The sequence below is a fragment of the Plectropomus leopardus genome, chromosome 10, assembly GCF_008729295.1.
Source record: "Plectropomus leopardus isolate mb chromosome 10, YSFRI_Pleo_2.0, whole genome shotgun sequence".
Lineage (NCBI taxonomy): Eukaryota > Metazoa > Chordata > Actinopteri > Perciformes > Serranidae > Plectropomus > Plectropomus leopardus.
Genome location: NC_056472.1, coordinates 22,498,771 through 22,523,209, shown reverse-complemented (window position 1 = coordinate 22,523,209; position 24,439 = coordinate 22,498,771). Strand labels below are relative to the sequence as shown.

Below are 24,439 nucleotides of genomic sequence, written 5' to 3'. Positions count from 1 at the left end.
TAGGACAGATTGATAGCATGAAAGGCAGAGAGAGATGGGGTGTCATGCAGCAAAGGGCCATGAGCTGGATTTGAACCCGCGACCGCTGTAGCAAGGCCTTTATTTATGTTGCGCCTGCTTTAACCACTCAGCCACCGAAGTCCTCAGAAGACAACATACTTAACCAATTTATACTAAAAAAGATAAGCGCACTGTTGGATGTCAAGTTAAGTTAAGAGGCAGCAAAAAGTTTCCTATTTCCAAAAATGTAACAATTATTTTGTGGTTTTCATTTTTAGCAGCCGAGTGCATATACTCCTCTTTCCTTTGTGCTAAGCATTGTGGGAAAGCAACTGCAATACTGACTGTTTTCCGTACACTGAATTTTGTCTCTTTTACAGTTGAAACAGACTGAAACACAGAACCTGTCCAGAGTTAGTTTGGGGCATGGGTTTTTAAAAATGATGAGAAAAGTGTCACTCAGGATGAGAAATAACTAAAAGATTTATTTACGACTGAAATATGTGAGACATCATCTCATCCTGAAGCTGCCTCTTTAAAGATGAACATGTATATGATCCAGAAATCAAAATAGAAATGCCTTTTGAGATACTGCTGCTTTATTGTCACTTAATTCTCCGAAGAACCATCCTTCAGAGAAGATATTTTCCCTCCTTTCATGATACAGCAAAAGAAAAGTGTAAAAGTACACGCTAATCAGACCATTTCCCCTGCATTTATGTTCTTCTCTTATGGCTGCAGGAAAATTTCTCTTTTTTATCTGTTGGTGCAAGGAAGGCTTCCCCTGCATGAATAATACAGTACATGATGCGGAAATACTGAATCCAAATGTTTAATGTGGTATTTTATACCCAACCACACAACTACTAATGCACTTAACTAGAGAGAAGCAAAGTACAAAGATGGGCAGATGGATGGATGGATGGATGGATGGATAGATGGATGGATGGATGGATGGATGGATGGATAGACACAAAAGTTGGGAATTAATTGTTATATTGCTGTTTTTATTATTTCCTTCAGTAATGGCTGTAATAAAATCCAAAGGTAATAAATAAAATCAGTGAAATTCAGACACCAATTTATTATTTACATTTCAAATAGTTTGGGCCCCAAAAGAAAAACAATTAAATGATTCAGACATTTAGTCGATGTCCCTGCAGTGGAGAATACTGTTTGAACCATTTTACCCCCAAATAACTTTCCAGATTAGAAAAGTACAAGTGACACTCAGTTATTATTGAAACACAACAGTGCAAGTGGGCACCAAATATTTTGGGAACCTGCTTTTCTTTGGGCCCTCTGCAGTGTAATCGGTGGTTAGAGTGACAAGGTTCGAGCTGATTTGTCAGTTGTCATAGTTTTTTCTGCTGATATGTCTGCAGTGCTGCTGCTTCCCCCAACTAACCCTCTATTTCTGTTGTGAGATCTGAAGAATAGATTTGCTAGTTTTTCCTGTTAATTGCAGCCTGTTATTGGCATTACTGTGCACTCGACAGTAAAACAGGAACTTGTTTCTACTTCAGTCTGCACATATATTCATTCTAAACTTCCACTTTCTTTTATTAACCCCCCCTGGACTGTTTGGTGCATTTTATGCCCTTTTTAAATTTATTCTTTTTATTTATTTAGTTCATTTGGTCTGTGTTCATGCATTTGGTATACATTTTGGTAAGGATGTGTATTTTTGTTTAATCTTGCAATTTCCAGCTCAGCTCCTGCAATATGTCCAAAATACACGGTTTAAACTAAATTGTTACATTCGTACTGTTAAGTCCAAAAAAAATGCAGCATTGAAACCAATTCCAGCTGCAATGTTTGATCCCACAGCCATCAAAGCATAAAACATTCATTGTGTCATTTCTAGGTGTCATTTTTACTATTTTTCCACCTGATGATTTTTTGTTAACCATATTTTTAGAAATTACATGCTATTTCCACTTGGTGCACTGTCACGCTCAGTGTTGCTGCAAATCACTGACAGATCCCAGGCTGTGATGATAAAAAAAAAGAAAAAGTAATTCATTTTTTTTTCATCTAAAAACATAGTGGCATCATGGCATAACTTGACATTTGAAATGTTAAAATTTTGAAAATGTTTGAACTGTTGCTCAGAAGAATCTTTGTCTTTTTCTGCTCTTTTAGTTGTCAGTCTGGTTTTACAGCGTTTTGTTCTCCATGTACAAAACAAACTCCTCACACAAAATAACATCCATTAGTGAAGAGGACTTTCTACAACCCTAAAAGCAGGAAAAACACTCAGAAATATAGAGCAGTCCGCTCAGATGTCTGAATTTAACCAGTCAAGCGTTTGACTCAAAGGATTTCAAACTTTTGAACTTTCTTCCCCATCCACTGAGACAATTAAAAAGTGTCTTAAGGCCCATCTCTTTTCTTTAGCCTTTAAAACATTATTATAATGACGTGGCCGACCACAGTGCTTGATACTGCCTATATTTTAGTGTCATGATATTGTATTCTCTAATCGATTTTACTGACTTTCTACTATTTATGACGGTTTTTATTTGATCTTTTCCTGCATTTTTATTTGATCATGTCTCTGTTTTATTTATTTGCTATTTTATTAATTTTTTATTTTCTTTGATATTTTATTATTTGTTATTTAATGTGTGTTAATGTGTGTTATTTTTAAATGTGCTCTATAAATAGATGTGACTTGACTTGACAGAGTGAATGTCAATGTAAATTGGGTTCTCAATCGATAGGATAAGAAATGAAGCTAGTTGACCTGTCATTTTTTTAAAAGATGTTTTTCGTCTCTTTTTACAGGTAGAAGAGAATTTGTCCAGAGACTGAAGCTCGAAGGGACTCTGAATGTACACGATGGCTGCGTAAGTGCATCAAATTTTGATCTATTTGTTCTTTTTCTGTCCTAGAAAAATAACAGTTTGTGTTGTCTTGTGTGGAAAAACACCACATTGTGCCTCTTTTCCTCAGTCAGTTAGTGAAGCCTCAAGTCTGACAGAGAGCCGATCTTTGACTTCAGGCCAGGTGGTTAATACCTCTGAGAAACCTGAAGCTGACATAACAGTCACACGTCCTGTCACACTATCAGCCCAGACGTCAGTCCGTCCAAAACACCACAACAACCACAGGAGAGCTTCACTTTAATACCCGCCTCGTCTTTACCACAACTGCTGCACTAACAAGAATGAGGGACATTTTTATTACATGTTATGAATATATTAATAGTTTTATTTAGTTAAAGGCTTAAATATTCTGTTTATATTGTGGAATGTTTGTGGCAATTAAGTAATTTAGTATTTTTTCTTAAAAAAAGATAGTTTTGATTATTAATTTCACATATAAGTCTTTTATAGAATTAATTACACCAAACAATATCTGTTAACAAAATTTAAAATGTGCTGATTTCCTGCTTTTTTCTGTTGCATGTATACTTTTTTTGTAAAGAAATTTGTACTTTTCCCTTTGGGCTCTGGTAATATGTGTGACATTTGCCATTGCTTTTAAGTCTTTATAGACTATTATCAACAATATGATCAACTCAAGATATGATAGCCCATATTAGTTTGGAATTAGAGGGGTGGTTGATGTAGCATCTTTTCTCCAGGAAGTTGTAGATCACAGAAACTACACCACTGAAAAAAGAAAAAAATGAGTGCATGCCATTAAGGTTGTTATAAGTATCGATACTTATATTTTTCGATACGATATTTTTTTAATAAATACATAGTGCTTTTGATACATAGTAACAAATTTATAGTTTTGGTATTTTTGATACATAGTATCAAAACTATTGAAGCTATAAAGAAAAACAATCAACTCAAGGCTGCACAGATGAAAATATGAGAATAAAATTGACAAACTGTGGCTATAACAGCATTCTCTCCAGCAATGAACCCACCATGTGACTGGAGGCTTATGCCATATAACTTTTTCTGTACCCGCACTGTGTGCAGGTTGTTAAATTTTAAAAAAGGAAAAAAAATATACTACTTTGTGCATCAATATTATTTTTACGCCTCTGCACAGCCGAGGCTGAAGGCATCATGTTTTGGGGTTTTGCATCTGTATATCCGTCTTATTCTCGTGAACGAGATATCTTAAGAAGGGAGGGAATTTTTTCCAATTTGGCACAAACGACCATTTGGACTCAGTGACCTCACAAAACACTCGTTTGGCTATAACTCAAGAATTCATATGTAAATATGATTATTAGACAAATGTCTGGTAGGATAAAGTGATGACGATTGCGTAGATCTTCAGTGCTGCAGAGAAAGGACACGTGTGGAGCACATTTTAGCGTCTTTGCAGCAACATCCACTTTTAAATCATTGTCAGCTGTCATGGTTTCTTGTGAGAATGGACAGACATGTATGACTGCAGCTTGAAAGATTGGTGGAGGCATACAAATATGCTCCCAAATACAAATATGCTCCCAAATATACGCTTCCAAACTCTGGAGCAGTATTCCCTTTGTATATAACCAGAAATGCTGAATCTGTGCTTTGCTTCAAGCAGCTCCTGAAAACTCATTTGCATAGTTTGGCCTTTTTAATATTTTTTCCCCTGAGTGCAAAATGTTGGCTAGGTATAGTCCATATGTGTATGTATGTATGTATGTATGTATGTATGTATGTATACAAGGTACAAGGTAGATTTATTGTAAATTTTCTTAAACGTCGTATAAGAAGAAATGAAATTAAAGTTGGCCCTAAATCCTGCTACATCTTTTTGGCGTCGAAGGAGGAGTTGAGGAATCTCACAGCTTGGGGAAAGAAGCTTCTCTGTCTGGTTATTCGGCAGCGAATACTTCTGTATCTTTTTCCAGATGGCAGCAGGGTGAACAGACTTTGGCTGGATTGGCTGCTGTCTGTCAGTATCCTTTGGGCTCTGTGCAGACACCTCACTTCACCGAGGTCACTGATGCTCTGTAGATGGGAACCAGTGATGTTCTGGGCAGTTTTACTCACCGGCTGTAGAGCCTTCCTGTCCTGGGCCGTGCACAAACCATGCCAGTTTGTGATGTTTCCAGTCAGGATGCTTTTTATTGCTCCTCTGTAGAAGTTTACCAGGATCTTGCTCTGGAATGTAGCCTTCCTACGTTTCTATAGGAAGTAAAGCCTTTTCCGTGCTTTTATAATCTGGGTGGTGATGTGTGATTTTTTCATGCTTTTATAATCTGGGTGGTGATGTGTGATTTTTTCATGCTTTTATAATCTGGGTGGTGATGTGTGATAACCATGATAGCTTCTCATTGATGGTAATTCCAAGGAACCTATAGCTGTTCACCTGCTCCACCTCAGCTCCTCTGATGTAGACAGGGATGTGTGTCTTTGCCTCCTTCTTCCTAATAAAATCAACAATCAGGTCACTGGTTTTACTGACGTTGATCAGTAGGTTGTTCTCTGTGCACCACTCTGCAAGATTGTTGATTTCCTCCCGGTATAAACTCTCATCTGTGTTTGTAATACGGCTGATGATGGTGGTGTCGTCCACATACTTCACAATGAAGTTCTCCTGATGTCTGGAAGTGCAGTCATGGGTGTACAGTGTGAACAGGAGGGGGCTGAGCACACAGCCCTGGGGGGCTCCGGAGTTTAGCACTAATGTAGAGGAGGTGTGACTGCCAATCCTAACTCTCTGGGGTCTGCATGTGAGGAAGTCCAGTATCCAGTTGCAGATTGTTGTTCTGAAGCCAAGAGTGTTAAGACTATGTTGAATGCTGAGCTGAAGTCAACAAACAGCATCCTGATGTAGCTGTTCTTATTCTCCAGGTGAGTGAGGAGCAGTAGATATGGCGTCCTCTGTGGATCTGTTGGTTCTGAAAGCATACTGGTGAGGGTCCAGGCTGACAGGGACTTTGTTGTTGACTTTGATGTGCTAGAGAACCAGTTTCTCAAAGCACTTCATCATTAAGGGTCATTAAGACTAGACACAGCAGACTTTTTAGGCACAAGAACGATGACAGCTGTCTTGAGGCAGGGGAACAGTCTCTTGTGAGAGTGAGATGTTAAAAATGTCAGTTATAACATTAATCAGCTGATCAGCACAGGTTTTTAGTACACGTCCAGGAATGTTGTCCGGGCCGGCAGACTTGTTTATATTCACTCTCAGCAGGAGTTTTCTCACACATTTGAATTTACATCTGGGGGTATTTATGTATTTACGTATGTGTTTGTAAGTGTACTTTAATTTTTATGAGTGTATTTATCTAAATTTGAAGAGCTTTGTAACCTTGTGTTTTAAAAAGAGCTATATGAATAAAATATTATGTTTATTATTTTTTTTTCAAGGTTTTCTTTTTTACGAAATACACCAAACGAATAGAAAAATGTCCCACCCCACTCGCATACTAATAGATCACCACCATGCACCATATAACGACATTGGCTGTGTGAAAATGTCACACATTCTTCTGTTGTTGCTCTCAATAATCTGCAACACGTCTCAACTATAAGCTGCATCCTCTCAGTAAGTGGATGGCCTTGAGAATTGTTCTATAGGTGTCAGAGCTCGCCTCAACCATGCCAGAGTTTGGATGAGGTTTTCAGCGCTGATGAGTGGGAAACAGTCATTGCAAAATTACTGAAAACAAGGAAGTAGTTGTGTCACTTATGAAACACAACTTCTTGATGCTGTTTTTGAAGAATGACACATTTCCAGTTTATTCCCAGTCGACACAGTAAAAATATGAGTTTTAGGACACATGACAATATAACATAGATGTAGACCTGATAAAATGTGCCAGTAGAAGGTGATTAAGACTGTTAGGCTTTTGGCCTGTGGTGCCTCCACATGGTTACACAACGTACTCAGACCTGTGTTTAAAAAAAGGCTCAGTGATACTCGACATCTCCTCATCCTCTCATTTGAATGTGCTGCTCCCCATCTGTCTGTTAATCTTTCATCACAAGACAGATTCACTGGACTCCACCCTGCGGTCTGATAACGTTTCGATTTCGATAACATCAGAATCGATCGAAAACTGTTTAAAACAAGTTGTAAGACTGAGCGTAGGGTTCAGTTTGCAGGATGTGGTGATTGCAGCATCTGTGGAAATGAAGAGTGACAATGAAACACTGAAGTTGCAACAAACATGCTTTAATGACATATTGATCCACAAGGAATTATAGAAAAGTACAAGCTGAATGTTTTTGTGCTCTACTTTTTGGATAGGTTATGATTCATTTAAAACGTGTGACCAAGATTTGATGGTAAGCTTTGTTAAATATTAATGAGCATGTTAAAGAAAATCATTTTTAATTGGACTTTAAAGATTAAAGCAATATTATAGCTGTCAAACATCTTAGCATGTGAATATACTTCACATCCTGCACTCTAAAAAGATTTTTTTTGAAATTTTCTGTTTTTAAAAGTGCTCAGTTTATTGGGGCTTTTCATCAGTTTTGCTCCATTACTAACAATTGTTTCCATCAATTAATCTCTGTATTGTTTTTTTTTATTAATCTCTTAGACCAGTTGTTCCCAACCTTTTTTTTCTTGTGATCTAATTAAGGTACCGATTGCTTTTTGAACATTGCAAAACGGGAAGTGCACTGCATTGCCATTTTTTTTTATATATAAAAGCTAGAATTGCTTACACAATACTGTAATTTCTAACTTGAATACAATACACTGAAAAATGTCTAAATGTAATAAAATTTTTGATACTACATTAGTATTGAAGGCATAAAGGCTGAAATTGTTATTGAAAGATAAATGTTACACCAAGGCTATAATATAACAAAGGCTTTTCTTTTTTTGGTTTGTAGTAGAGAACAGCAGAATGACTGTTGGAAACATAAACAACAAGAGAGAGCAAGAAAGCTCAGCTGGCGTATCAGTGCTGCTCAAATGAGATCTGAAGCTGTTTTAAATGTTCAGTCAATACGCATTAGAGCTGTCAAATGATTATTTTTTAAAAGTGCAATTAATTGCAAATTTTCAGCTGGCGATTAACATGGATTTTTTTTAAGCTTTAATTACAGACCTTAATTGCACTGCAATTAACACGTTAACGCTGACAGACTTAATATGTATCGAAAAAAAATTATAATTTTCTCTTATCAGAGCACAAAGTAATGACTTTTAATGACTAGTAATGTCTTTTTTCTTTCTTTTTTTTTAAAAAAAAAAAATCTGTTTACTGTTATAATGAAGAAAAGAAAGTAACCAGCAAATACTTACATCTGAGAGGCTGGAATCAGTAAATGTTTTGTCATAATAGGTGTCGCTCAAATTTCTTTCATTCAACTAATCCTTTCAGCACTAATAAAGTAAATATCTGTTCTCATGATCCGAGTTATTATCTCTCTCTGCAGGTTAATACTATATCCTGGAACGACACAGGTGAATATCTCCTGTCGGGGTCAGACGACACCTTTTTGGTTATCTCCAACCCGTACAACAAAAAGGTAGGTCCTGATCAATAAAGTGACACCATATATGCACACTGAAAATCTCTGACTGTATTGACTGAAGTTGAACAAAGGGGGGTAAATTATATTTTGTCTATGAACAAAAAGCAGATGAAACTGATTTTTTTTTACAGCAGAATTTGCCATTTAGAATTAGAAAACCTTTATTGTCATTTTACAGTCGAATTTAGTTGTACTACCCTAGAAGAGCTCAATAAAATATAATTATGAATAAAGGACTAAAATAAATAGTAAAAGTTAAAAAGCTATTAAGTTAATAAAAACAACAACACACACACACTTATGCTAACACACCAGTTCAAACATACATGCTCATCACCTACATATGCATAAATGTAAAAAGCTATTTAAATAAAAGAGAATATTGCACATAATTACGTAATTACTTGAAGCTCAACTAGCATGACAGTTTGGGTGATGGGGTCAAATTTAAAAAATAAATAAATTAATTAATTAATTTAAAAAATTATTAAAGGAATGCATTATACACAAAATGACAATTTACATATCAGTTAGTCATGCCATGTTACCTTGACTTTGTAATGATTTTTTTTTTTTTAATTGGGTTATGAAAATGTCCTAAAATACGATGACAGACATTCAGAGCTTCCAACCTTGATATTTTATAGTAAGCCTTTTGGCGCAGCCTTGTTTACTTTCCAACAGCCATCGTGTAATTTTGCTTCTCTTTTGCAGGTCAAGAAGTCCATACGTTCGGGTCATCGGGCGAATATCTTCAGCGCTAAGTTCATGCCCCACACCAATGATCAGGAGATCATCTCCTGCTCCGGAGACGGCATCATCTACTACACGCACACAGAGAAGAGTCCCGAGCACAACAGACAGTGTCAGTTCACCTGCCATTATGGAACAGCTTATGAGGTACTGGAGACGAGTGTATGCTACACATCGTTCTTCTTCAGGGTTTCTGCCTCCTGACCTCTGCCTCCCTTTCTGTTTTGTCAGATTATGACGGTACCAAATGACCCCTACACGTTTCTGTCGTGTGGGGAGGACGGCACGGTGCGATGGTTTGACCTCCGTACAAAGACGAGCTGCACTAAAGAAGACTGCAAAGATGTACGGTGACAGCCGGGATGTTTTTTTTTCTCTTTTCAGCTGGTGATTTATGGTCAGGCATTGACACTGAGGGTGCAGGGGGGGGGCCCTGAAAACTAAATATCCAAGGTTCCTGCAGATCCTTAAAAAGGCTTAAATGTTAGTTATTCATCTAAAAAAAGACCTTGATTGGTATTAAAATGCCTTTAATACATCTGTTTTTTAATTATTTTTTACACATGATGCATTATATAATCTCAAAAATAGTTGGTCACATCTTCTTTTGTTATATATATAATTTACCAAATGCCTCTCGTATCATCGTCACACAGACCAGGATAGTCAACCAACAGCTTCATTTTTGGTCCTTTGGTCTGTATTTTCTTCCATTTATTTTGTTACCAGCTGTTGTTTTAGTGTTTTGTGTTGTATGATGTTTGCATGGCTAATAGTTTTTTTTTTAATGAAATAGCAGTTGCCAGCGCTGCTTCTCCCTAGTGGCAATTTCTCTCTGAGAGTCCCCAGAACTGTTAAGTCTGAAGACGCCTTACAGGAGCTAAAAAAGACCCTTAGAATGGCGTTCTAAAGACTGTGATTGTGTTTTTGTGTTGAGAATATGAGAAAAATGAAGCTTAGAGGTAAAACTATGAAAAGTTTCTGCAGTCCAAAAGCAGCTAGTATCACTAATATATGGTTAGTTGTTAATTAGTGGACATTTTTTGTTGTGGCAGATATGGGCAATAATTTATTTGTTTATTTTTTTTAAGGTTAGTAATCTTAACTTTTAGTTCTTTTCAAATGTTTGATACGTAGTAGTGTGGACGATAAAAAAATCTCATGTAGAATTCAGTGGGTCAGATTATAAAGCGTTATAAATATCTATTTCAATCAGTGAAGTTTCTCCCACCTCCTTCAATTTCATTTATGTTTTTTTTTCTTTAATTTTTTTACTTTTCTGATATGAGTTTCTCTTCGCAGCCATCCTCTTCACAAACAGCTTGCGTGTGTGTGTGTGTGTGTGTGTGTGTGTGTGCGTGTGTGTGTCTGAGAGAAGTCATTCCTTCTAGATTGTGTTGCATCTTCTCGTGTTTCCTGTTTGAGATCAGTGCGTGTGACCTTAAGACCGTCAGAGTAGTTTTACCGGACTCTGTTACCTCCTGCTTAATTACCCCACAACCTGTTAATGTAACAAGTGGACAAGGGCTGCAACTAATAATTATTTTTATTTTAGATTAAGCTGGCTATTGTTTTTTTTTTTCTTTTTCAAATCAATCATTTTGATAGCTAAATGACAGAAAATACTGAAACATGCTCTGTGTAATTCCCCTGAGCCAAAGTTGACGTCTTTCATGTTTTACCCAACCAGCAGTTCAAAAATCCACTTTAGTATCATGTATGACAGAAAAAACCCATCAAATTTTCACATTTAAAAAGCATGAAACCAGCAAAAAATGTGGCTTTCTTGCTTAAAAAAAAAACAAAAAAAAAAGATTTTATTTATTTTGACTGAAATAGTCGCAGCTCTGAAAGGGACATCCACAGCTGAAAAATAACAAAAACAGTGAAAATGTTTTTTTCCTTAATTGCACAGCCAGATCAAACTGCTGCAATGTTTGCCCTCAGATTTATGTTACTGTAAAAACTGATTCTTAAAATGCCTCATCAGTTGTTGCTGACTTCAGAGTCAGGCTCATGAACTTTTTTATTTGGCCTCTGAGTACTTTTTCTTATTGTGTTTCTTTGATTTCAGGATATCCTGATAAACTGTCGAAGGGCAGCGACCTCGATATCCATTTCTCCTCTGGTGCCGTACTACCTGGCTGTGGGCTGCTCTGACAGCTCCGTGCGGATCTACGACAGACGCATGCTGGGCACCAGAGCGACAGGTAAACTGCAGGTCCTGCAGGCCGACAGCATTCACTTAGCTTCTTCTTTCTCTATATTTATATTATTATAAAGCATTCACATTGAGTTTTTGGCTCCCTCTATGTTTCAAGACAATGCAGGTGTCCTTGAGAGGAAGAAATGAGCTTCACGTAGCAAAAAAAGGCCATTTATATTACAATGTACCTTTATTTTTTTTGGCAGATTGGTTTTTGTAATCTGCCTTTGCAGTAATTAGCTGTTATTAATAAGTGAAGTTGAGAGATAGAAGTTACAAAGAAGGCTTTAGAGGTTTCTCTCTGGGTTGTAGTCTCATTCTGCGGTGCCGTGTTTGCTCCCGTGTATCTCTTGTTGGATGTTTACATGAATATGATTTTATCCTTTTCTGCTTAAAAGCTCCTGAGAACTTGAACACATCACAAACTTTATTTATAGAGCATCCGTCCAACATAAAATTATATTTCTACTCAGAATGAAAACAAAAGAAAAAAGAGAAGGTATTTTAATGTGCTTTGCATTAGTCATAAAAATACATTAAAGACGTAGTGTTTTTTTCTCTTTATGTAAAACCCTTGTGATATTTCAATGTTTTTATGACCTTTCTTAAACTTAGGGATGTATAAATGTATCTAATAAAATGTGGTTTGAAACTTCACAAAGGTTTCAGTCGGCTAAGAGGATAAAAATGTCAAAGGACAATACAAATGACAGTGTAGCTACAGTTATAATTTAGTGTTTTATTTAATAAAAGGCAAATAGAGTTTTAGAGTTGGAGCAGACCTCACATTTTCTGAGAGTTTTTATGCAAATATGTGACAAAGACTAAATACTGCTTGGTTTATGACACAGCAGCAGATCAGAAGCATCTTTTTTTGTCAGTGGAAATATATTTTAACTATATTAATACTATTGACTAAGTTGTTCATAGTGAGTTTCTTTAAACAAACATTTTTGGTCAAAATGAGCAGAAATGTACAATGGCAGTTGAGTTATGGTATCAGATTAACAGCAAGGCTAAAAATATGATTTTTTTTAACAAGATCATGAAGATATAGATTGATGCTGCTGTCCTCAGATTCAGAGGCAACGAATTTCACATTTTGGATCCAAAACATAGTTTTCGGTGCAGTGAGCAGCAGAGAGTCTGAGGATCTACCAGAGCCACCCTGTATCTCCCGTCTCCTCATCCAGACGTTCAGGGTCTTTCTGTCTCATCCGCAGGTAACTACATGGGCCGGGGGACGACGGGTATGTGCGTTAGGTTCGTCCCCACTCACCTGTCCAACAAGTCCTGTCGCGTGACGTCTCTCTGCTACAGCGAGGACGGTCAGGAGGTGCTGGTCAGTTACTCCTCCGATTACATCTACCTGTTCGATCCCAAAGACGACCAGGCCCGAGAGCTGAAGGGCCCGTCCGAGGAGAGGAGGGAGGAGGTGAGTGCACAGGATGACTCGAGTCACGCAGCTCTCATCCCATCACGAGTCCTGATAGGAAGTAAATATTTGTAGTTACGCTAATGTGACATCGTGGCTCTGGATGGTAACGTCTGTCTGTCCACTGCTTTGGTCCAGAGTGAGTTTTTTTTAACTATTCGATGGATTCCTGTAAATTTTTCCACATATATTCATTGTCCCAAGAGGATAAATCTCATTGAAATCTGTCCAATCATGACATTCACTTTTGTAATTTTCAGCAAAGTAACTCAACAACAACTGAATGGATTAGAGGTTGACCGATGTTGTTTTTTCAGGGCTGATACCGATACAGATTATTAGTACTTAATGAGACCGCTAACTGATATTTGGAGCTGATATGCATTTACAATAAAAATCAAACTTTTGAATTTTGGAATTTAACAAACTCCAACACTCTTTGTTTAAATGCCTTTAGCAAATGATTAATCAAAACTAAAATTTTCAGCATCATGTACAGCAAGTTCCCAGCAACTTTTCTTCACAAGGTTCAGTGAAGCTTAAATTAGGAAATGAAAGAATAAAAATAGCTCTCTCTTTCTTTGCATGTAATGCAGACTGCCTTTCCTTTTTCATTAAATAATTCTTTATCAGCGGCCATTAAAATAAAGATAATCGGCAAGGCCGATAATCTGTCAACCCCCAATTAAAACAATGAATATCAGTTTTAATAAACACTATATACATTAGCAATCCTGCTAACTCTGGCATATTTGTATTTTATACTGTTTCATTAAGTACTAATATTGGTATCAGTATTGGCCCTGAAAAATCAGTATTGGTCGATCCCTAGTAAGTGGCTTGAATATATTTAGTTGCTGACGCCTCCCACAACAATACACAAAACTGAGGGTTTGTCAGCCAACACCTAATGTGTCTCATAAGTACCCCATACAACCCCACTTCAAAATATCCAAACTATCCCTTAAAATGGGTGAATTCGGTGTAGTTTACATCTTCTAAGGCTGTGCCCAGTTGGTGCTACTTGTGGAAAATAAACATAAGCGCATGTGGCCAAGCAGTGTCTCCCATGTAGGCAGTGAAAGGGATGATTATTGTAAACAAACGCAACAAGAGACCTTGTTGTGGCTGTCAGCTTCTCTAAGAGCTCTGCAGACATCCGTGCTAAATCTGCACTGGCTGATGCAGCAGTGAGTGGAGCAAATGACCCCGAAGAAAAGGGGAGCGGGGAAGAAACACCGTGATGAAGGAAAAAAGGCATAATGGATTATTGATTTTAAAAAAAAACAAAATCTAAGATAATTTTTTAATGTGTTCCTCTTACGTGTGTTTCTTAAATGTTTCTGTTTGAGTGAGCATGTCGTCTGAAGTGTTTACTGTGAGCTCTGGTCTTGACATGTGTCTGAATGTGCTGGATCATGGTGCCAGTGTTTGAAAGCCTCGTGGTGAGTTCAGCTGTGTCGGGATGAAACCACCACACACATTCCTTTCCAAATACAGCGACCGACGCAGGCAGTGTTCCTCCATCCTCCAAAATAGTTCAGGCTGAGGTAGAGTGGACAGCCAAGCAAATGCCCATTACGTCTACCTTTTCTCCACCTGTAACCTCATTTCTTGCTCTATGATTTATTCTACTATCTCTGTCAGCCGCTGCTCCTTTTCACCTCCGCCAGCCCATAACCAGACCTGACGATGTTTCCTGAGTAAAGCAGTTGATAGTCCCTGCACTAAGACCCCCTTTTTCTATTCCTGGCTCTCAGCCTGTTGCCCTGCAAAGAGCGCCAGAGGACTGGAGAGTGGAGGCAACTTCAGTGGAGCAGCCAGAAAGGAGGGGGTGCATTAAAGAGGACACTGACAGAGACGAGCAGTGTTTTGCTTTGGCAGCGGAGCTATTTTTGACCATGCTTTGACTGACAAACTGCTAATCTTTCCCTGTGTGCGTGTGTGTGTGTTTCCACAGCTGAGGCAGCCTCCAGTGAAGCGCCTCCGTCTACGAGGTGACTGGTCCGACACTGGACCCCGAGCTCGCCCCGAGAGTGAGAGGGAGAGAGACGGTAAGATCAGAGCAGTCAGCACAGATACTGACATGTACGTGGTTCTGCTTGTTGAGTTTAAAGCAAGAGGTCTCAAATTACAGATCCGGCTTCTGGGACAGTTTCCCAAACGTTCCCCCCATTCCCCGTCCACCCCTGAAATTTAGATTTTTGCCAGCCAGACCTTTAGATTTTTTACCTTGATATATGTTTAGTTTAATTTCAAATTTATTAAACAATGAAAAGCCTCAGTAACATATAAGATCTCCTTTGCAAATGTCTTGGCCAAGACAGTCGGGCATAAACCTCCTATGTCCAAAATTGCTGTTTTTCATGAATTTAAAAAAAAACGCTGTTTAAAAAAAAAAAAAGGATCCAGTGAACATAGGAGGTTTAGTCACAAGCATATTTAAATACATTTCATTTGTTCAGATTGGTAAAACCCACACACACAGATGTAGAGGGGGACCAATAGAACTAATTTATGAACAAAATGAAAATAATGAACGTTTGGTTTGCGAGGATATGTCTATTCTGTATGTAAAATTTCTCTTTATTTACATTTAACATTAACGTTACAATCCCCAAGATATCCGTTTTGTTCTCTTTGGCAGCAACTATGGCAATAAGCTGTAAATTAAAGTGTGTTTTTGGATCTCACTTCCCTGAAATCCAAACAGTTATCCTGTGAGACATCAGTTATCGTCTGTAGTCACCGAGTTCTTTATTTGTTCAGCGGTAGTAATAGTTTACTTGCAAGGCTAGTGGAGACCAGACAACAAAAAACACTACATAGGGTGCCCAGTTGCTCACCTGGTAGAGCAGCCGCCCCATGCACAGAGGTTGTGTGTCCTTGCCAAACTGTCCTATCTCTAATAAAGGCAAGAGCCAAAAAATAATTAAAAACTAACAGAACAGTACGCTACTTCACACAGAAGTGAGTTTAAGTGAGGCCGTTGCATTACTACCCTCTCTGCAAATTCAGATTCAAATTCAAGTTTCATCGTTGGGCCATAGACTTTACTGTTCAACTCTTCAACTTAAATACATGAGCAGTTACAAGCGATGTTGCCTCATAAAGTAGTTTGTTCCTTCACAGAAAACCATGCCAGTGCTCCACTTCAGTGTCAGTGTCACAACAACTGCATATCACACACACTTTTGTTCCACTTTTTCCCTCTTAGTTATTGTTTGGTAAAATTGTCCCTGTGTGACAAACAACAATCTTTTGAACTATCTTATTTAGATCTTGTAGGTCATATCAGACATTCTCATGTTGGCTTTAATTTAATCCAGTGTTGTAAAAAGCGTTTTCTGCTGTGCTCCTGCAGGAGAGCAGAGTCCGAACGTGTCTCTGATGCAGAGGATGTCGGACATGTTGTCCCGCTGGTTTGAGGAGGCCAGCGAGGCTCAGAGCAGCAGAGGAACTCGACCTCAGACACGACCCCGAGGTGAGGCGTTAACTGGTGCTTCCTCTTAAAAACACTGTTAACACACACTCTTTACGTTTTTTTACACATTATATCTTGACTTGTCCAAAGATGTAAAACTCCTTAAATTGCCTCTATGTGTGTGTTCGTGTTTGTTCTTCTTAGCATGTTTCTTGGCATGATGATCATTATATACCACTGTTTTTGAATAATTTGTGTATTTCATGAGTTTTGTTTATTTTAAAAGCTTGTCTAGGGAGAGTAACTGTAAATTAGCAGACTGTAAATGCTGTGCTATGTGGCATTATCTCATGCTAGATGCTTTTTTTTGCAAATAAAATCTAATAAATAAAGATAAAATCCATAAAAATGCAAACTGTAAACATAAATCTGAACATTTTGGTTCATATTTCTCACAATAAATCCAATAAACAGTGCAAAAAAAGCAGTTGAGGGATGTCAAAAAACATTGTGGTTTTTGTCTGTTTATGTATTTTGTAATGTTACTGATATGTGTTTAACATTGTATAGGCTAATGCTTGATGTTAGATAACAAGAGAGCTTTAGGTGTTTCAGAATTCCTAATAGAAGAGATAAACGCAGGTGAACTATGGATCCCAAAATTTAAGATCACATTCTTGTTATTTAATATGTCAACGAAACAGATGCTGAGTGCAACTTTGCATAAATGATCAATATTTAACCACGCAGGTTGATTTTAGAGTTACATTTTGTGAGTTTCAGTTCATCTTGAAGATTGTAAAATGTTTTTTCCTTTTTTGTTTCAGGAACAGCTGTCCGTCCAGAGGGGGGGCCTAGTGCTCCAGCTGCTCCTGCAGGAGGCTCCAGTCTGGAGTCCAGCGCCCCCGAGAGGCCCACGGGGTCAAACCCCCCGGAGGTACCTGCCGGTCCTGACGCCGCCGCTGCTGCAGCCATACCTAAATCCACTTCCTCTTCCTCCTCAGGGTCGTCATCAACAGTCACAGCACCTCCTCCTTCCAGCTCCTCATCAGTAGAGAGCTCAGTTCCTTCCTCCTCCCCCCTCACCTCCTCGCCTGACTCAGAGCAGAGGAGTCAGACTGACACGACCGGGACGCCGACGCCGACACCCACCCCCACCTCAGAGCCCGCTCTGTCAGGTAAGAGAACAGCGTAAACTGTTGTGTTTGACACAAATCCAGCAATTCACATGTGAGGAGATATCCTTAGATGAACTGTGTGTGTGTGTGTATGTGTTGTGTGTGTGTGTGTGTTTGTGTGTGTGTGTTTTTGTTGGAGCCACTCCACTCAAGCAGCAGCCTCACGTCACTCTCTTTTCCTTCAGCATCTTGTTATCCTTCTCCTCATTTATGTTCCTCTGCTCCCTTCCCTCTCCTCACATCCTCCCCTCAGTCTTCTAATCGTGCATCCACTCTCCCTCTCTTCCTCTGCCTCTCTGTCAGAGTACGGTCCTCATCGGCTGCCCATAAGTTTAGTGTGTAGGCGTTTGCAGAGGTTACTTCGGCTGGCCGACCCACCAGGACAGGGTCGTTCTTCTTCCTCTTCTTCCTCTGCAGCCCCTGAGAGACAGTCACAAAGAGCTGCTACTTCTGCTGCTGCTGCTGAGACGCAACCCCGTACAGGTTACCCTCCCCTCCGAGCTCCCCCCACCTCCCCTCCATGCAGGCTGTTCGCCTGGACCCCCTCCCCTGCCATCCTCCCCTCCAGGCAGACATGTTTGTAGAGACAGTCAGGCTCCAGAAAGACCCGGCCTTGCTAGAACTGACCACTAATCTCACAGTGATCCTCTTTCCATTCCCCAATAATGCACCTTGTGCTTATTAACCTCTGCAGCCGTCACTGTGTCGCCTCTCCACTGTTTGCTCGGCCCTTCACTCACTAACGCTCTCACTCCATCGCTCCACTTGTTGCTTGAGTTTTCACCCGAGTGGCACCAGCTGGTATGAAGCTCTGCAATGGCGTCCTCATGGCTGATGTGGTTTTTTACTTATGTTGTACTGATTCACGCTGATCAGCTGTCTGGACTGTCGGGCTTGATTCAGTTTGGTTTGATCTCAGACTTAGTCCACAAGTACACGGGTATTTGTTTCTTTCTGTTTTGGCCTTTTGTCCACTAAAAAGTTGTGTATTACGTCACCAAAAGGGACCATTTATAAACCTTCCAGGGTGATTTTCAGGAAATGTTTTGAAGGTGCATAGATAGGGAAGTTTTGGGCAAAGTTTTTGTCTTTTGTGAGGCATCACCAGGCAGCAACCACCAATGCTGAGAAATGAAGCCAATGCAAAAGTGCCAAAAACTGCAGTTCCTCTAATGGCCACTTGAGACTGGCTCCAAAACAGAGTCAGATCGCCATGTTAAAATGCACAACTTACAAAAAAAGGTTTGTGTCTCTAAAGGTATTTTCAGCAATAATGGCAACTTTACAATGGGTGATTTTTCTTTTTACTTCTCCCCCATTATTTTAATAAAGCCTGAAGTATATTGGGCAAATGTAAGGGCGGGGCTGCTTGAGTGCCGTGCTGTCTGCAAAGCGCAGCTGCAGTCTGTGAGTCAGATCCATCCCTCGCTCTCCACAGCTCGACCTACTTATCCAAATATTACTTCAGGGTTATATCGCCACCTGTTAGTTTGCCATTTTCTTGACAGCACCTCAGTGGTGTTTTTAGTATTTGGACGTAGATTTTTTTTTTTTAATTGTGCTTGTGTGGACAGAATTATTTTTGATAATCGAGGAAGATAAACCCAATTTTCAAAAATACCCATGTGCATGTGGACAAGGCATCGATCAAACTTGGGAATCATAACTAAAGCCCTTTTCAGACATGGAACGATCTCACTGGTTAGTACTGCAGCCGGCTAAGTCTTTTTGTAACTCAGATGTACTGCAGGTACTTGTACAGAAAGAGATTCAGTATTAGTATCCTTGGTTTTCTCTCAGGCTGCATCAGTGATGGTTTCTCAAACTTATTTTAGAGTTACGTAATATTTTCTCAACATGAATCCACTCGTATGTTTTCTCAGTTATTAGAGGGCTGAATTCAGCTGCAGCTCTTTACTAATGTCAAGGTGTTAATTTAGGACTCTAATTTAATTCCTATTACTTTTACATGTTGTGTGTAAGGCATATTTTGCTGGATGGGAATTTATTCATCCAAGTCGTCTAGTGATTATTATGGTTATACCAAGTTTTTTTTTCCTTCATCTGAAAGGTGAAAATCATTTTTATAGAATGACCTGACAAAAGAAAAATCTCAGGAGGAAAAGAGAGAAGATTTTTTTCTTATCCCTTTGTGAGTCTCCAACCACATCAAGGACACATTTATGTTGAAAAACACAAGATTTTTCATAATATGTTGCCTTTTTTATTGTAAAAGTAGTATATATACAGTGATTTTTGTGAACTGAAGATGGTAAATAAATTAGAAATTTTTTACCGTCCTCTTAGTGCAGGCAAGACATGCATTTAATCGCTCTCAGTGAATTTTAACCCTGTGCTTCTACAGCCTTTATGTTAACGTAATATTCAATTAAAAAATTCAGACATAAAAGGGTTTTGTATGTGAGCCAAGCACGGCCATAAGTTATTTAGCTGTCTTTAGAAAATGGGTTAATTTATGTCGATTCTCAAAAACTAAAGGTGATATTGTGGTGACCCACATTATAGGATGTTACAGAGACATTCACCAGAGACTGCTGGCCCTGTAAGAAGCAGAGGTCAAAGTTGAGAGATGGGGATTCTGGGAAATGCAGTTTCAGGGTTGTTGTTGGTGCGGACTAGCGTTAGCGGCTCATTTACTGTGACTTTGTCCTGAGCTTTTGTTGTTGCTGTTTTGAAGTGAGAGTAAACGGACTTGACTCGACTCAGTGTCTTCGTCTCGTCATTCCTGCACTCCCACTATATATGTTTTTTTTTAATGCACACAAGTTAATTATCTGGTGGGAACAAGTTATCTTGTCTGCACCAGGTAATTAATTACCTTTCAATTAATTACTTTGTTTCATCAAGACATTAATTTGTTAAATATCTCCTTTCTGGACCCACACAAACAGCAGATTTTCTCAAGATAATTTATCATGAGAAAATCTGACATATAAGCATGCTGGCACTTCTGATTCCTGATAAACGTTTAAAAAAGAGGAAACAAGTTTTTTTTTTCTTGTTATAAAGGGTTAACTAGCTTGTTTTCTGAAGACAACAAAATCATAAACTCGTAATCTCACATTATAGGCAATAAAAAAAAACCCACAACAGTTATGGCAGCATTTGGCTTCCATAGAGTTTTTCTTGATAAGATTGCCGTTATAATTTTAACGTCAAAGGGACTTTGTATTTTATTGAAACATGAGAGTGAAACGCAGTCACATAACAAGCTGCATGTCTGAAAGGGGCTTTACTGAATGAGTTGTTAAACTCTCAGTCTGACACCAACTAGGCATTAATTGAATAAAGGGTCATTGCTTGTTTTTCTGGTAAAATCAGGCTGCACTGATGACTAGATGAGAATCGGGGCCTTTGTTTGTCAAAAATGTTGTCACTAATTTCATATTTAAAAATATGTTGGAGATATAGGGATTGTTCAGAGGTTTTTTAAAAGCAAAAAAAGTGTAATTATAATGTTTTTATTTCTCATTATGATGTCTTGCGCTGAGCTCGATGGTTATTGTAACATTGCAGGAATTAACTATTTATAAGCAGGACATGTCATAAGCATGAACGTGGACTTGTCATGTTCCTGTTTTCATTCAGACTTACTAATCTCTGATACTCATTTTGCACAAACAGTGGAAGTGAAACTATCAGATGAAGCTTTTTTTTCTCCTTTGGCTGATTTTTCAGCTCCTTCTGCTTGGCCTTGGACCTTGTTAATTTTTTTAACATGACTTAGAAGGTTTTTATGTGTTTTTTTCTCGTGCGTCTTGACTGTGTTGAGCTCTTAGGTGTGACCTCTGTGTCCGATTTTTAGTCGGTCTCATTTGTGTTCCAGATTCTCCCTCGTCTGTGGTAAACAAACAGCTGGGATCCATGACTCTTGATGAACAGCAGGGTGCGTCCTCCCCCCACCCTGCTACTGGCTCTGTCTTTTTCGCCCTCCCTCATCAACACAAACGCTTTCTCTCTCTGCACAGTCTGCCCTCCATTGTTTTCATGCTTCTTATTTCTCTCCCTCCAACACTTTTCTTTCTCATTATTTCCATTACTCCCATTTATCTGTCCAGACACGTTTATGTGCCTGCAGATAGACAGAGCGTTTTTATGCCACCAAGTTACTTGAACTGAAGGATACTATAATTAAAAAAATATAAATAATTTAACTAAATAAATAAATAATAATATCAACAGCCATCTCTGGAGGGGAGGCTGTAAAAGTGGACAGCCTGCACATGTTTGTTTTTGGTATTTCACACTAAATGTATTAATGTTTAAAAAAATATTTTAAAAAAGTATAATATAAATGTTCAATATTGAAGTCATTTAACAAAATCTATATATTAAAAATAATAATCTCAGTAATAAAATCATATAGATATCTTTATTTTTTTTTACCATCAAGACACTCTGTGACATTATATTTTTCATATATTATTAGAATATTAAATTATTTTCAAACAAAAAAAAAATTGGTGTTGCATTTACTTAACGAGCTGCATGTCTGAAACAGGCTTTGTTGACCAGTTGTATAACTTTAAATCTGACAACATCAACATATTAATTGAATAAAGGATCATCTCTTGTATTGTTCGTGTTAAAAGCAGAGAATTGGGGCTTAAAAATAAAAACGATTTTTTTTCTTGCACATGGTTTGGGAATGGTTACATCTAAAGATTAATGTCAAAATCGATTAATAATGTGGAAATAAATGTAAATAAACAAAAAAAAAAAAAACAAGTTGGAATATAAATAAATTGATAAAATCCAATAGAAATATAAATTAATAAGTTATAGAAATATACATAAATAAAGTAAATAACAGAAATATGTACATAAACAAATAAATGTCATTTTTGTAATAAAAATAAATAAAATATCATAGAAATATAAATGATCAAATCAGCAAATATAATATCATATAAAACACGAAAATAAACTCTGCAAATATTAACTGTAGTGCCTGGCCAATATTTTATTAATCATTAATTCATTGTCCGTAACTGCTTGTCCTTGTATGGGTCACGGGGGGGAGGCTGGACCCTATCCCAGCTGTCACTGGGCGGGGGTCGCCAGACTATCTCAGGGCTGACACATATAGACAGACAACCTTTCATGCTCACAGTCACACCTCCGGGCAATTTAGAGTCACCAATTAAACTGACGGAAGCCGGACAACGCGGAGAGAAACAGACACAGGGAAAACGTGCAACCCTGCACAGAAGGGCCCCCCCGTGCAAGGTCCCAACCTTGCCCCAATCTAGATTTGAACCAGGGACCCTCTTGCAGTGAGGCGTCATCACTAACTAATTTTTCTACATAAACATACAAAAAAATGCACACATGCATTTTTAATTAGGCTTCCTTAAATGTGCTCTTTTTAAAAATCTAAGAAAAACATTTTAAGCTTAACATATAAACTTGCCAGCAGTCTTTGGTGGATAAACTGTGCAACATTGAAAGGGTTTCTAAGTGACCTCCAACACATCTGATATTTCTGTTCAGAGGACACATCGATGCCAAAATATCTGCAATCAGCTAATTTATATTATTCTCACCTTAGAGGCTGTAGCAAGACACATTTTGGTTACTGTTACTTTTGATAACACACAAATGCCATCAGTTTTTATAATAACCAGCTGAGGTGCGTAATGATCCTTCAGGGGCTTTGACTCGTGAATCTTGTGTCTCGATGTGTTTCTGTCTCGTTGCTGTGGCTGGTGATTGTTGTCTGTTACAGCGTGTCCACCTTTGTCCGCTCTGTAAATGTCTGCTGCATGTTTTTGCTGTTAGTCTATGGGAAGTGATGCAACAGAAGGTTGCATGTTTCTGTCGTGCTTTTAAACAGAAAACATGCTGTGAACAGCAAGAACAAAAAGCTTTTCTAATCAGAATTATCGGCTGAACAGATTTTCAGGAAATCATTCTTGCTTGCTCTGCCTGTGTGTTTTCCTCTCAGGAGCAGCAGAAGCTGCAGGTTCACCTCCTGATCAACCTGTTTCTGTACCAGTCAGCACCAGCGCCCCCAACACTCCCAGCACCACCACAGGCACCAGTCGGCCCAGTGCAGCAGAGCCAGTCCTCAGCCTGCACTACAGCTCAGAGGGAACCACCACCAGCACCATCAAGCTGGACTTCACTGACGAGTGGTGAGGAGATAAAAGACCTCTCTCAAATCATTATGACCCTATTTACTACACACATTTTTTGTTTTGAGTATTTTGATGGTAGTTTGTTATTAATGATAATTTTAGCACAATCATCAGCTTTTTTGATGTAGTACCTTTTTATTCTGAAATATTTGTTAATGGGCCCTGTAGAGCATCCCAGGGGCCGCTTTTTTTATTCTAGAATAGGGGTCGACCAATATTGGAGTTTGTTTATATTCCAAATTCTAAATTTCTATAGTAATATTAATCGGTATCTGCTCTGAAAAACCAACACAAGACTTTGTGTAAATGCCTTCAGCAAATGTTTAATCAACACTGAAACTTTCAACGTCATATACAGCAAGTTAGCAGCAACTTTTTTTTGTGAAAATTTAGTTAAAATGAATTGATAAAAATAGCACCCTGAGGTTTTACAAAGTAAAAGTTCCTCCCATGCTGACACTTTTTCTGCATGTATTACTGGCCGCCTCCCCAGGTGTTGGTTGAGTGTTATACTCACACTTTCTCATTAATTAATATCGGCCACAATAATCGGCCATGTCGATAATCTGTTGACCTCTATTCTAAAGACTATATTTCATCTGTTTTGTGTTTTGTGTTGTGGATAATTGCATTAGTGTAATTGAAGAGTTTGTTGCTTGTTTTTATTTTAATTTTATTTCAACGTTTCTTTCTGTAAGCCTTTATAAATTCAGATTCTTTAAAAGAATTTAAAAATATGTAAAAGTGTTCAACACTGTGCAGAATTTTGGCTCCACTCACAGTTTGCAGAGGGAATATTGACACATATGTTGTGGATACAGATGCGTCATCAGCATTGTGCAACAACTCCCTCATTGAAAAACAATTAAAACCCGTC

General features: G+C 38.3%; 1 protein-coding gene across 6 annotated transcripts in view; it reads left to right on the top strand.

Moving 5' to 3' along the window:
- dcaf6 (ddb1 and cul4 associated factor 6) overlaps positions 1-24,439 on the top strand; it is a 53,029-nt gene that overhangs the window by 5,770 nt on the left and 22,820 nt on the right. For 3 of the 6 annotated variants that reach the window (XM_042494284.1, XM_042494283.1, XM_042494282.1), the window contains exons 2-13: positions 2,791-2,852; positions 8,307-8,399; positions 9,120-9,305; positions 9,390-9,503; positions 11,233-11,368; positions 12,588-12,799; positions 14,760-14,853; positions 16,164-16,283; positions 17,051-17,401; positions 17,705-17,884; positions 21,249-21,308; positions 23,370-23,559. In XM_042494284.1, coding sequence (XP_042350218.1) covers positions 2,791-2,852; positions 8,307-8,399; positions 9,120-9,305; positions 9,390-9,503; positions 11,233-11,368; positions 12,588-12,799; positions 14,760-14,853; positions 16,164-16,283; positions 17,051-17,401; positions 17,705-17,884; positions 21,249-21,308; positions 23,370-23,559 — 1,798 coding nt within the window. The remainder of the gene's footprint in view (positions 1-2,790; positions 2,853-8,306; positions 8,400-9,119; positions 9,306-9,389; positions 9,504-11,232; positions 11,369-12,587; positions 12,800-14,759; positions 14,854-16,163; positions 16,284-17,050; positions 17,402-17,704; positions 17,885-21,248; positions 21,309-23,369; positions 23,560-24,439) is intronic. The other 3 variants (XM_042494286.1, XM_042494285.1, XM_042494288.1) reach the window with 3 other exon arrangements.